General features: G+C 33.8%; 1 protein-coding gene across 1 annotated transcript; it reads right to left on the reverse strand.

Moving 5' to 3' along the window:
• Positions 1 to 4,427: 4,427 nt before the first annotated feature.
• On the reverse strand, positions 4,428 to 9,525 carry LOC107822241 (protein IWS1 homolog 1). Its single transcript, XM_016648762.2, has 11 exons — positions 9,163 to 9,525; positions 8,043 to 8,544; positions 7,683 to 7,802; positions 7,256 to 7,476; positions 7,026 to 7,155; positions 6,875 to 6,937; positions 6,712 to 6,789; positions 5,960 to 6,054; positions 5,796 to 5,861; positions 5,536 to 5,689; positions 4,428 to 4,966 (listed from the first exon to the last, which is right to left on the reverse strand). Exons 1-11 carry the CDS (start codon positions 9,180 to 9,182, stop codon positions 4,868 to 4,870), a joined length of 1,548 nt encoding a protein of 515 aa, XP_016504248.2. The 5' UTR covers positions 9,183 to 9,525; the 3' UTR covers positions 4,428 to 4,867.
• Positions 9,526 to 12,949: the final 3,424 nt, after the last annotated feature.

Below are 12,949 nucleotides of genomic sequence, written 5' to 3' on the forward strand. Positions count from 1 at the left end.
CTGATCAGAGGTTGCCCAATATGGGCCTGCCCATCGATTATAGCTCGATGGTAATGAAAATACTTTTAATACTATATATATATATATATATAAACTCTCTGCTCTCTATATATATATATATATATATATATAACTTCTCTGCTCTCTTGACTGGAAGAATGAAATACTCAAATGAATATGAAGTCCCGATAAGGAAAATATTATAACTTACAACACTAGAAAAATATACGCAATTTGTGAGACTCGCAAAATATACGTAAATTCCGGGATATTAATGTAAAGACGACATCATGCCAAATGAAAGAAGAGTTTAGCCTTAACATACCTGAGTCGGTTTTCTTGACAATCCCTCTAACACACGTCTTTTGCAAAGAACACGTAATGGCAAGATAAGAGTAGGAAAAAAAATCCGATTTCGTATGATCAAAATATTTCCAACCTTTATCGAGCAAACCAGAATGTTTATAACTTGATAGAAGAGCTATAATAGTTATTGCATCTGGTTGGACGAGTGTTTGTCTCATTTTATCAAAGACTGAAATTGCTTTGTGCTAAGGCCATATATGGCAAATACGGTGATCATGGAATTCCAAGAAGTTAATGATTTGCCCTCAATTTTTTGGAAAATCTTCTAAACATTTTTCTAAGTTCCCACACTTATTGTACATGCTTTTAAGAGTGGTAAATACATACACATTACCTATAAAATTATTTTATATACACAAGCTATGTATCTCTTTCCCGATATGTAACAAAGAGAAACCTGCACATGCTTGAAGTAAGCGTACCTTGTCTAATTTTTTTTAATCCATTTCTCTTAATGAATTTGATCACAATGTTATTCAACTTCTCTTGCTGAAGTTATCTATTGCCTATTACTTTCATATAAGACCTCTATTTGAGAGGTTTTATGCCTTAAATGGAGTGGCCCCACATGCCAATGACTAAGCCACAAGATCTACTATTGTGCCACCTTTCAATTTCTAATATAAGAGTCACCAATTCTTGGAATGGGGGCTGCCACGTTCTCACCTTAGTATTCATCCAAAAAATTTAATTAATTTAATTAGATAATACCCCGCTACCCGGTAATTAACCAATTAGTCGTATAATTTAAAAATTACATCAAATTACTTAACATTCTACTTATTTTTAATATACTTTATATATACTTTATACCTTATACTACTGTGGTCATATGGTACTAGTTTATAATTATCGGGTATTATCGCTCAAAATACCGCTCGACCCGTATTTTATCCCAAATGCCAAACTTGGACGAATATTCGTTTCCTTTGAATTGCTTCCCCTCTCACATTCACGAATTTACTTATTACTTGTTTGAAATAGCATAATCCTTATAATCTTCGAATAATATTTTCCTTGGACTGATGTCAATTACCTTACGAAAAATTTCACGCACAGTACTACAGGGTGCAACATCGTCGTAATGTAGTACTGCGGAATGTGACATCTCACTTCCGGGCTCTCATTAATTTATTTATGGCGTATTTTCACGTACGGAAATATGGGGTGTAACAATATATAAATATATATATATTTCATATTATTTCTGTGGTGTTACTAATATTATCTTCTTTTTTCCTTTTGTCTTCTTGAGCCGAGGGTCTTTCGGAAACAGCCTCTCTACTCCTTCGAGGTAGGGGTAAGGTTTGCGTACACACTACCCTCCTCAGACCCCACTTGTGGGATTTCACTAGGTTGTTGTTGTTGTTGTTGTTGTTGTTACTCATACTATTGACTAACAAAGCAAATGAGTAATTAGGGTCCGTTTGGCAATAAAAAAAGAATCTTTTTTTCATTTTCTTCATTTTTTTCCGAAGTCGGTATTTGACCATGAAATTTTGTAAAAATAGCATGGTATAGCTAGTTTTCGGGCTGGTCATTCAAAAATAGTCAGCGTTTACAAAGTCAATGAAAAATAGCCACTATTTTGCTGCAACAGAGACCGGTCCAGCATAATATACTGGAGTTTGGTGCACCTGTGTATGAACTCCGGGATATTATGTTGGACCGGTATACTTTGCTGACTCCAGTATAATATACTTGAGACTGGAGCACTGGTGCTCCAAACTCCAGTATATTATACTGGACAATTATACTTGCTGCAACTCCAGTATATTATGCTAGAGTTCTAGTGTACTTATGTTGGACCTCCATCATATTATGCTGGAGTTCCAGAATACTTATCCTGGAAATCCAGTATAATATGCTGGAGTTCAAGCATACTTATGTTGGAACTCCAGTATAATATACTGAAATATTTTTCGGGTTTTGAACAGTGTTTTCGCTCAGATTTATCTTTACATGAAAAGTGGCTAAATTTCGATTACTTTTGAAGTTAGGCTATTTTTGAATGACCAGTTGTAAATCTGGCTACTTTTGAATTTCTCTCTGAAATTTTCGATTTTCACTTGAAAATGAATTTCGAAAATTTGAAAAACTCCAAAAAGGCTATTTTTCAAAATTTTCACTTCAAATACTCACAAAAATTCAAAAAGGGCTCAAAATTATATTCATGTCCAAACATAACTCTAATTTTCAAATACCTTTTTCACTAGAAATTTTTTATCACTTTTTGACAAAAATTTTACAATTGTTATGTCCAAACGCCTACTTAGTCTTCAAATGTTAGAGGATAACTTTTAGATATATTTGTAAAAACTAGCCCTAGGCACTTGCCTAGTGAATTACTAAAAAAAAAACTCCTATTATTGAAGTTTTGACAAGTGAATATTATTTTATAGATGAATTGCTAGGTCAGTGTTCAAATTTGGGAGGCAGCTTAATGTTTAGTAGGCGTGGCAAATGGGCGGTTTGGGCTGAATTTGGATGGGTCAAGATGGGTCGGGTCAATAAATGGATCATTGCCCAACCCAACTCAAAGTGTATTTGGGCTAAGATGGGCTAAATAACGGGTCATAGCCCAACCCGCCGAACTTGACCCATGTTTTAGAAACATGTTCATCTTACATAAACAAAGTGTTTTACCTTTTATACACCTATGTATATAATGTAAATAAATACTATTAGTATTTTGAGAATCAAAATATATTTTCTTAAAAAATAAATTAGTATTTAAAATTTGTAAGTTGAAAAATATCTTTTATGTTATTTCTAAATAAGTAAATTTCACCACAACTCAATTACAAAATTACTCATATTTACATTAAAACTTAAATACCTTGATTCTCATTTTTAAACTTAGATACAAAAACTAATGTGGGACAACTAAGTAAATTTCTAGATAAGTTGGGTTGAGATTCCTTTATGTTGGGTGAGCTTCATGGGTTGTATTTGAGCTACTTGATAGGTCAGAATGAGTTATAAAAAATAATGGGTTAACTTGGGCTCAGCCCAAATAGACACATGAGCTAAAATATTTTTAGCTCCACCCATTAATCTCTGGGCGAGTTGAATGGGTTTAGGCTCAAATTGCAACCCCTAATAATGTTTAGTAGCAGTGCTATGATAGCACTTTGCTGAAAACTTTCATTTTCTCCAAAACAGTCTCATACATACACACAAAAAAAAAGGTGGGGTGGAGGCTTTGGAGTTTATCTTTATGGAAATAAGGTACTGACTTTATGATCAGCATATTTTATTAGAATTGAATGGCAAAAAGATGCAAGAATCGAAACCATTAACAGTCCGATGAAAGAATCGAAACCATTAATAGTCCATTTTATTCAAGAGTTGGACTCTATTTTTTGTGCAACACTTTAACTTTATCTTTATAGAGTTGGTCATTCCAGGTGAGCTTAAGAGGTCAAGGGCTGACCATAAACAAAATGCAGGAGATATAATACATAAGCTATGTATTGAATAATAATGTAGTGAGAACCTTTTGGTTAGACGCATGAGAAAATATAATCTCAAGCACAAAATTTCACATAACCAAGTACAATGTTTAGTTTGCAAGGTACAACTCTGGATTACATACTAATTTAATTTTCACGCAATTAGTAAGACGTTTGATTTATAGTATATGTACTATATTCAATGTAATACATGGAGAATAGTATTAAAGTAGGTCATTCGGCATAAAAATCCTTGTATTATTAGTCATTGTGTAACACAAGAATTGTTATATGACAACTAATAATACATGGATTGTTATGCAGAGATTGCGATTGTAAGAGTATTTTATCTTTAGATACACGTATAGTTATTTTTATTTCACATTTTATAGTGCATAAATTATACAAGGATTCTCACTTAAGTTACACTGATTAGATGTTTAAAGCCAAACATTGTATTAGACATATACATAGAGTTATGCGGTGAAAATAGATATATGCATTAGCTATACAGATCAATTACAGTAGTAATGCAGCATTTTATTTTACAACCCAAATATTGCGTGAGTTAGCAAAATTGCATGTCAAGTGTTTACTCTCAACGAATCATGCAAAGGTCATAGTCTATGACTCATAGATTTGTAATTATTCTGATGAAGTAGTTTAGCTCTGGAACTTTGATTACAATGGGGAATACTTATAAAAGCAAATGAAAGGGAAGAACCCCTGGGCAAAAGAGATACAGGGAACAACCTAATACATCCCAAACGGCAGTAATGTATACCAAGTTGCACAACTCATAGCAACAGCCATGACTTTCATTACACCAATGACTTGGAACCTTATTTGTTGAACGTGAGATATGAAATATAAATGGGTATCAGCCACCTTACCTAAATTTGGTATTTGGCTGACATGCCGACATATTACATGGAAGATGACATCCTCCTAAGAACAGAACACCCATCTTCAATTGCATGAAACTGTTGCATAGCTGAGCCAACAGGCTGTTCTACCCAAATAAGGGCGAGCACAATAACTAGAGCCTAGAGGTACTTCACCATGCCACGACCCTCCACGCTGAGTTTCGTAGCTTGGAGTTTCTTCTTTTTTGGAGCTTTTAACTGCTGCAGTTTCTTATTCATCTGCCATGAACATACCCAATAGTTCAGTGTTAGAGAGAAGCAATTCCTAATAGCAGCAAAAGCAATAACATCATAACGAAGTCAACTTCCAGAAATCAAAATAGTTATACTCAAAAAGGAGAAAATATAGGGTTATCTCACGCCATAAACCCCATTTCAATGAGATTAAGAGTACGTAAGATGATAAATGTCAGGTTATCGCCCAAAAAAAAAAATGAAATCAAGACTGGCAGAGACTCCAGTATTACATCATTTCCTCCAAATTAATGGATTTCACAAGAATATTTTAATTAAGTGGATAGCTGCTTTACCACAATGACCACTAAAAAACAAATTGAGCACTTCATTTGTCAAGTAGAAAGCTATTACTGGCTCCTCTGAGAAGGAGATCGGCAGATTAATCATAAAAATCATCCCCCTTTTGTTGCCCTTTTACCGATGAAGTAAGAAGTTTCATTTAAAAGGCATCAAAAACCCATTTGTTCTTAATTATCTCTAGTGCCAAGATGGACGAAAGTGAAATGAAGAACATAATATAAATATAAATTTACTTGGAAAGAGGGACACACCTTCATTCGGCGCTGGTCTTGAACCATTGCTTTGGCCCTTGCCCTAACTTCTTCAGGATCAATCTTAGATTGTGGACGCACCACAAAATCCATTGACATTGCTTCAGGCCTTGATGTAAGTTGCCTGGAAGATGATGGACCAGACTTTTGGCCCCTGCAGATTTGCAAGCATATTAAACCTTGAGAAGAATAAGGATGCAGCGGACAGAACTCAATTCAAAGATGCTAGGATCAAAAGGTGCAAAGTCAGAACATCTTACTGTGAAAATCCAGCCAAGTCAAGGTCATCGTCTCTGGATTCCACTCCTGAAGCTTTATTCATGGGTCTGTGTCAAGATAGAAAATATAGTCATAGATGGTAAAGATTCGGACTTCTTAGACAACTGATATAAAGACCAATAGAAGAACTGAAAATATTAGATACTTTTTCATGGAAGGCCGCCTAAATTGAGCAGCTCTCTCATCTTCAAAGTTTCTCATATCTTCAAACCTTGTACTCTTGTTGAATATTGGTCGACTCTGGATCAAACACAACCAAATTTCAGCGTTTTTACACATTCGTAAGCACCTATTCAGTACACCAGGTACTTAAATGAACTCCACAAACCGGACAAAGGAGAACCACAGACAAACCATAATCATAATCAACATATACTAGAGAGTGTAGGAACAAAATTATAATTGACGGCCATGATGCTATTAAGGTGATGATCAAAAGAAGCTACAAGAGTTCCTCGAAAGTATAAGAAAATCAATAACATATGTGCAAGAAGATAATAATTCATTGTGTTCTTAGGTGGAAAATTTCCAATAAGTAGATACCCTCTTGTAAAAATCAATATATAAGGATTATTCTATTAAAAAGACATGACCTATCCAAAAAGAAATAAAATCCTTTAAACCATTTTGTTTCGAACTACCAAATGCATGATGCAGTTCTCCAACCTCCATAGAAAAGAAGAATGATATAGCTGAATTACAAAAGCTGGAAAGATATTGCACGTCTGAAACATATTCTCCAGATACAGTGATGAACTAGAAAATGAACTCAGCATTTTAGCAGCCAAAAGATTACTCACACTCCAGCACGTGTGGAGTGTGATAAGTACCAATACAGAATCCCCCCTTTTTATATTTCCATTCATGAAAGGGGAAGAATAGTTAAATCCAACTTACCCATTTGTCAACCAAATCCTTAGCAAGTTTCCTGTTAGCTGTAGTCTCCTCATCTGACTTTGAGAGGAACATAATAACCTACAAAACAAGCAAGTAGACAATAAGTCTCCTCAATATGCCTACCGCGAAAGCCATTGCATTACCACTTTTACGTTAAAGGTACCTTTCCAAGACCACTCTTTTTCAACTGCTCTCTTCTATCATACTGCTCAAGATCAATTGGATACTACAGGATCACCACAAAGCATATCAGTCATATAACATTACGGCAAACGAACAAGAAACTAACTTGAATCTAGAAACCACGTTCATACATCAGTAAGGATTTTTAGGATTGCAGCACGAATGTTTATATTGGGCAGGCTACCATCTGGAAGGGGCTCAAGCCAAGTCCTCAAAAGAGTCAATACTCCATGATCTAAAAATTCTTGCTGAAGTTGCTTCCTGCAAATTGAAAATTTAAAAGTGTGAGTCTAGAAATATTAGCCTCCAAAAAGACAAATTTAGTTACTACCACAAAAAATAAAACGACAAACTCACTCACTTTGATAGGACGTCTATGAGAAGAGGAAGCTTTTTTAGTTTATTTATAGCAGGTTTAGACTGTCTATTCAGTTCCGCATCCTCTTCAGCAACAACTTCAAGCTCAGCCATAACATTCTCTACTAGCAATGCAATTTCTGCTGCACTCTTTTCAGTTTTCTTTTTCTTCTTGCCTCCCTTGAAGAGCTTCTTGATTTCATCATCCTCTTCCCCTTCTTCAGCCTGAAAAGCATCAAATTAGAGCAAATATGACATCACCATCAACAATTGGCTTCACGGGCGCTCACGCGCTCAGACAAAAGCAAGAAATCTGAAAACCAGCACGCTTTCTATTGAAATTTACAAAGCCTCATGAATAAGGAAACTGCAATATTAGGACGTGAGGATGAAAAATATAGCAGGAGCGAACTATAAGGACAAAATTCTACCTGTGGAGCACTGCTGGGAGACCGTGGTTCATTGTCACTTCCATACCTGTCAGCTGGATCCACACCACTATCATCAATGAAGTTATCATCATCCAATGTCTTCGGACCTTCTTGGTCATCCTACACATTTGAAAACAAAGACATCAGAAACATGTCATTAAAACTAAACACATTCAACCCTAGTAACTCATACAGACTAAACTAGCAATATCAGTAACTTTTTTCCAGGCAAGGAACTTCAATAACTCAATTTTTTAGTCGGGAATCCCAAAAACGAAAAGATAAAGAGTTCCTTGTGATACATGAAGAGTTACAAAGCTATTGGAAAGATGATAACAACAGAAATGATAGGTCAATAACCTCAGAGTCACCACCAGCAATGGTATCCCACATCTCCTTCATCTCCTGATCACCCTCCTGGTCCTTCAACCTGCTTCCTCCAGCATAACCCCCATTTTTCCTCAACTTAAACTTCTTCTCGCCTTTATCTCTCCTCTTCTTCTCCTTCCTTTTCTCTTCACTAAACTCCATACCAAACCTCTTCCTCTTCCCACCACCGTCGTCCGACTCATCACGCACAATGCCAGCCATGTCATCATCAGCAGCACCGCCATAAGCATCCTCATCCCCTATCCCAATATCCGGTGTGCTCTCTCTAGCCGAAGTTTTCTTAATCAACCGCTTCCTCGGCTTAGATTTGTTAGGATCATCATACACTGGGGTAGGTGACCGTTCTCGCTGTCTCTGATTCCATGCATCGTCATCGTCCAGATTGTCGCCAAGGAAGTGTTCCTGTTGCTCGTGATCAGATCGGACATCCTCATCAAAGTCTACCAACGCCTCTCCTTCCTCATCTATGTACCTGAATTATTAAAAAATCCCGATTAATTCGCCATCTGTAACCCAATTCAACTCATCATCCAAAACGAGACATGCCCACAAAAAATCACAAATATCCAAAAAGTTTCCAGATAAAATCATTAGATACCATAATTTCACTCTTCTTCAAAGCAAAAGATCCACAAGAATAGCAATGAATTCATTATTGGAAACCCTAATTCAACTCATCACACCAAAAAGGGTCATCCAAAATCGATATAATACAGAACCACAGGAAAACAGCACAAAAAAACACAAATTTACCAATCAATTCAATGATCAGAAACCTAATTCACCTCATCGTCAAATTGAGTCATCCAAGAATACGAAAGACCCACAAATAAACTGACAAATCTGGACCAATTCATCATCAGATAAAAACTAATTAAACTTATCACCAAAATGGGTCATCCCAAAACGACTCAGACCGACCAAAAATCATAAAAATCTCCATCAATTTCATCATCAGAAACTCCAATTCATCTCACAGCCAAAAAAAAAAACACCAAAAGAAAACCACAACGATTGAAATCAAAGAGAAACAATTGAAACCTAATCCTTTGTTATCACGATTCAAAAAAGAAAAGAAGAAGAGACTCACGGATCGTTGTTGTAACTCATCTTGAACGCTACTTCCCTGTAGACAACGGTGCAGAGAGAAAAGATAACTTGATATTATGTCTCTGAAAGTAATCTATTAGTAATATATATAGTAGATGTTTGTGAAGTGGGGGTAGCTCGGTGAAGTCGATTTTTGCTGAGCGAGATGAAAAACGTTTTAGGCTATGAAACGAAACGAGTATTGATATAGCGGGGAGAGAGCGAGGGAGGGTTTGGACTTTCTATCTTTAAATTTATTTACTTTTTGATTAACTTCTATCTCAGCATTCGTCAAAATCTCTTATTGCCCTCTGTGAGGAGGAAAAGACTTTGGTAGTCCCTAAAATATGCCTATAGGAGTAATTTTTATCCCTTATCTATACCACTAAATATAAAATATCCCTTATATCTTTATAAAAGTGGACGCTATAATCTAATCCTTAACAAGGTTTATAAAACTAACGAAAAAAGCTTCAAATAATGTTAAAAATAATGCTGTTAAATATTCTGTTAGTATTCCATTGCTTCACGACTTTATAAACTCAAAACTGCACCTTTGAAATCCTCTACTTCCGGTGCAAGATTATTCACCAACTTTGTAACCAGAGAATGTTGGGATATATACTATTAACCATGAGTTTGGTTTAGATATAGTATTTATTATGAAATAATTATTTATTCAATTTTAATAAAGTTTTAAATAGATCATATAATAGTCTGTGTCATTTGCTTATATAGTAGATGATTTAGTGTATAGAGTTTAGCTTATACACGGAAGATTAAATCATCGGTTCTTATAAGTATAAAGTTTGAGTTCACAATCTAATGATGGAATTGGACAAACCATCAGGAATGATTGTAGCACAAGATTAAATATAATTAATCTTGATTATGGGAATGGTTTAATTCTAACTTCTTGTGCTAGTACATTTTGTATGTATTGAACGGACCAGGTAGAGATAAGTATTTTATACTGACTTAATAAAATAAACTCTCTAGCCATTAAATGTACTTATACTCTTAATCTTGATATAATTATTATTAGCTGTGTATATTATTATTGTTTTGATTTATTAAAAGGCGAGATTCTTTCGTGGGTCAATATGCCTGGTAAATTGGATAATAATAATAATATACATTGGCGAAGTAATAGTTAGTTGATGGAATTCATGTCTCGGTTTAGAGATTGATGATATACCTTTATGAAAGCTTGTAAGTTTTCATGTGTAAACCCGGCCGGTGAATTTTGTATCCGACACATGAAATAAGTTAAGCGAAAGTCTAAAGGAAATAATCAATAAATTAAATCGTCAGTAATTTAATTTAATTGATTCGTATCTGAATCTTAACATGGGGAGTTAAATAAGATTTAATGGATGAATTTCGAAATTGAATAAGGAGTGTAATTACGAATTTTTAGTGGAATAATTCGTAATTAATTATGGTGGATATTAATTTCGAAAATTACAAATTAATTCCATAATTGGAAGCCTTGTTAATTAAATTTTGTGGTCCCTATTGTGCCTAAATAATAGGAAATAAAGGAATCATTTTTCTGGTGGAAAAGAAAACCCAACAGGTTTTGGAAAAGGGTCTTAACCCTTAAAACTTGTGCTATAAATACATAAGGTTTTCCACCTAGGGGGATGAGTAGATGGTGGCTGAAATTTTCAGCCAAGTTTTCCTAGAAATTTCGCCCACACGAAATTGCTATTTTCGGGTATTATTTGGGTAACACAGTAGAAGACTGTGGAACGTTCGAGGATCACGATTGCTGGTGATGGAGATTCCATTGAGAAATTATGGAACTGAAGGCTCACGTGGTAGAAGAGATATGTTCACGCTTCAAGAGATAACCCGTGAAATCCCGTTTATGCTAGTTGTCTAAATTACATGTGATTTTGATACTGGGATTGCTTCCGCTGCATATAATAATCCATCAGAGAAGACAAAAAGTTACAGAATCAAATACCCTTTTCAAGGTTCAGGAATACACATTTTAATGTGTTTGTTATAAACATAAAAAAAGTTTTTTAGTTTCTTAATGAATGCATGAAGCTTCACACACACACAGTTAGTGCAGAGTTTTTACTTTTCTATTGTTTCTCAATCTATGTGTACATAAACATTAGAAAAAAATACACTCTTCGTCTTTAAATTTTGAAGCTGGCTTTGTGCATAAGTATATTAATATACCCATATTTTTAGAAGAAAATAAAGGAATTAATCAGTGAATATACCTATATGGAGTTAGGTACAGTTCCTTAAATTGGTATCATCTGAAAAACTTAAGCAGAAAATTATATTCTAATAGACCAATTCAAAGTAAAATAATCAGATACGTACTCTGAGAGAGATCATATATTTTTCACCTTTTTTTCACCACAAGGTCATAAAGCAGAAGGTTTGAATTCTCAAAAAAAGGCTCAAAGCATAGAGCTACAAATTAGTACGGAACGATAGCTTCAAAAGCTTCAGTTTCAATTACTTTGTTACCAGCAAATCACACGAATTGGTAACATATTGCAAGAAGATGCCCACAAATTAAACAATGCATCACTTTAACGAAAACATCGCTTATTTTTCGATTTTCCTTCCGCAGAACTTTGATTCTTTTGATTCCATGAACTTTGATTCTTTGATTACAACATCGCTTATTCTTCTAGGGCTCATAGTTTCTAAATTAGAGAGGGTTTAGTTGAATTTCAAAGAATTTGGGAGAAAAAGGGATGGAGTTCGATTATGGATTTCAGGAGAAAGAAGGTCTATGGGTAGGAGAGCGAGAGAATGAAGAGAAAAATGAGCGATGGGATACTAACAGAATATTTAGCAACGTTATTTTTAACACTATTTGAAGCTTTTTCCTTTAGTTTTATAAAACTCTGTTAAGAGTTATTTTAATCTAGTACTAATTTTAGGATACGCGTGTTGCGCATGCTCCCCGTGTCAATAAGTAAATAATTTTTAAAAACTCACATATGTATTATATTAAATAATATCTTTGATTTATAATAAAAATAAAATGTATAACTTTCTAAATATATATTTATGTTGATCCCAAATCCAACTCAATGAAAGTCCTTAAGTTTTGTAAGATTATCTTACGAAAATTAGTGTTATTTTTATGCCTTAATATAGAACAAACAAGTAAAAAAAAAATTACTTTTATCACGATGATGTTGGCACGTAACTCCTGTAAAATTTAATAAGTAAATATATAAGTTTTAAAAATGACTAATGTTGAGTCAATGATTTGTAATAAAAAAATAATATATAAAAAATATAAAGAGTTATCATTTGTTTGAATATTTCTAAAAAAAAGGATAAAGAAAATTAATTAAAAATAACTCATTTAGATTATATTTTATCTTCTATTATTTCATCCTTATTGTTTCATGTTCATATACGTTAATAGAAGAAGAATTATTTATTATATGTTATTTTTCAATTATTGAGTAAATTCTGTACATTTACAAATATTTTTTCAAGTCAAAATAATTATTAAGTGTAGTTTTAACATGGAAGGTATTATAATTATGGTACAAACATCATATAAGTGAATAATATATTTAAACTAAATTCTTAATTGTTTCAAATAAAGAGTTATTTAATAATTAAAATTTTAGTTGATTTTAAAAAGTTTTAATATTAAAAAAAATTAAATATCGTGAACAAAATTTGTATCCAAAAATATAAAATAATTAATAAAGGAGATAAATAAATATTAAACTAACGTTGATATACGTAGATGGGGGGTGTCACACCTCCTTTTTCCGTACCCGAGAGGG

Source organism: Nicotiana tabacum, chromosome 8 (assembly GCF_000715075.1).
Source record: "Nicotiana tabacum cultivar K326 chromosome 8, ASM71507v2, whole genome shotgun sequence".
In the NCBI taxonomy this organism is placed as follows: domain Eukaryota; kingdom Viridiplantae; phylum Streptophyta; class Magnoliopsida; order Solanales; family Solanaceae; genus Nicotiana; species Nicotiana tabacum.

Excerpts from the sequence above, each read along its gene's own strand:
- LOC107822241 (XM_016648762.2), bottom strand. The coding sequence starts at position 9,182 with ATGAGTTACAACAACGATCC. Across the intron at positions 8,545-9,162 it reads ATGAGTTACAACAACGATCC|GTACATAGATGAGGAAGGAG; the intron begins GTGAGTCTCTTC and ends TTAATAATTCAG. Across the intron at positions 7,156-7,255 it reads CTCATAGACGTCCTATCAAA|GAAGCAACTTCAGCAAGAAT; the intron begins GTGAGTGAGTTT and ends TTCAATTTGCAG.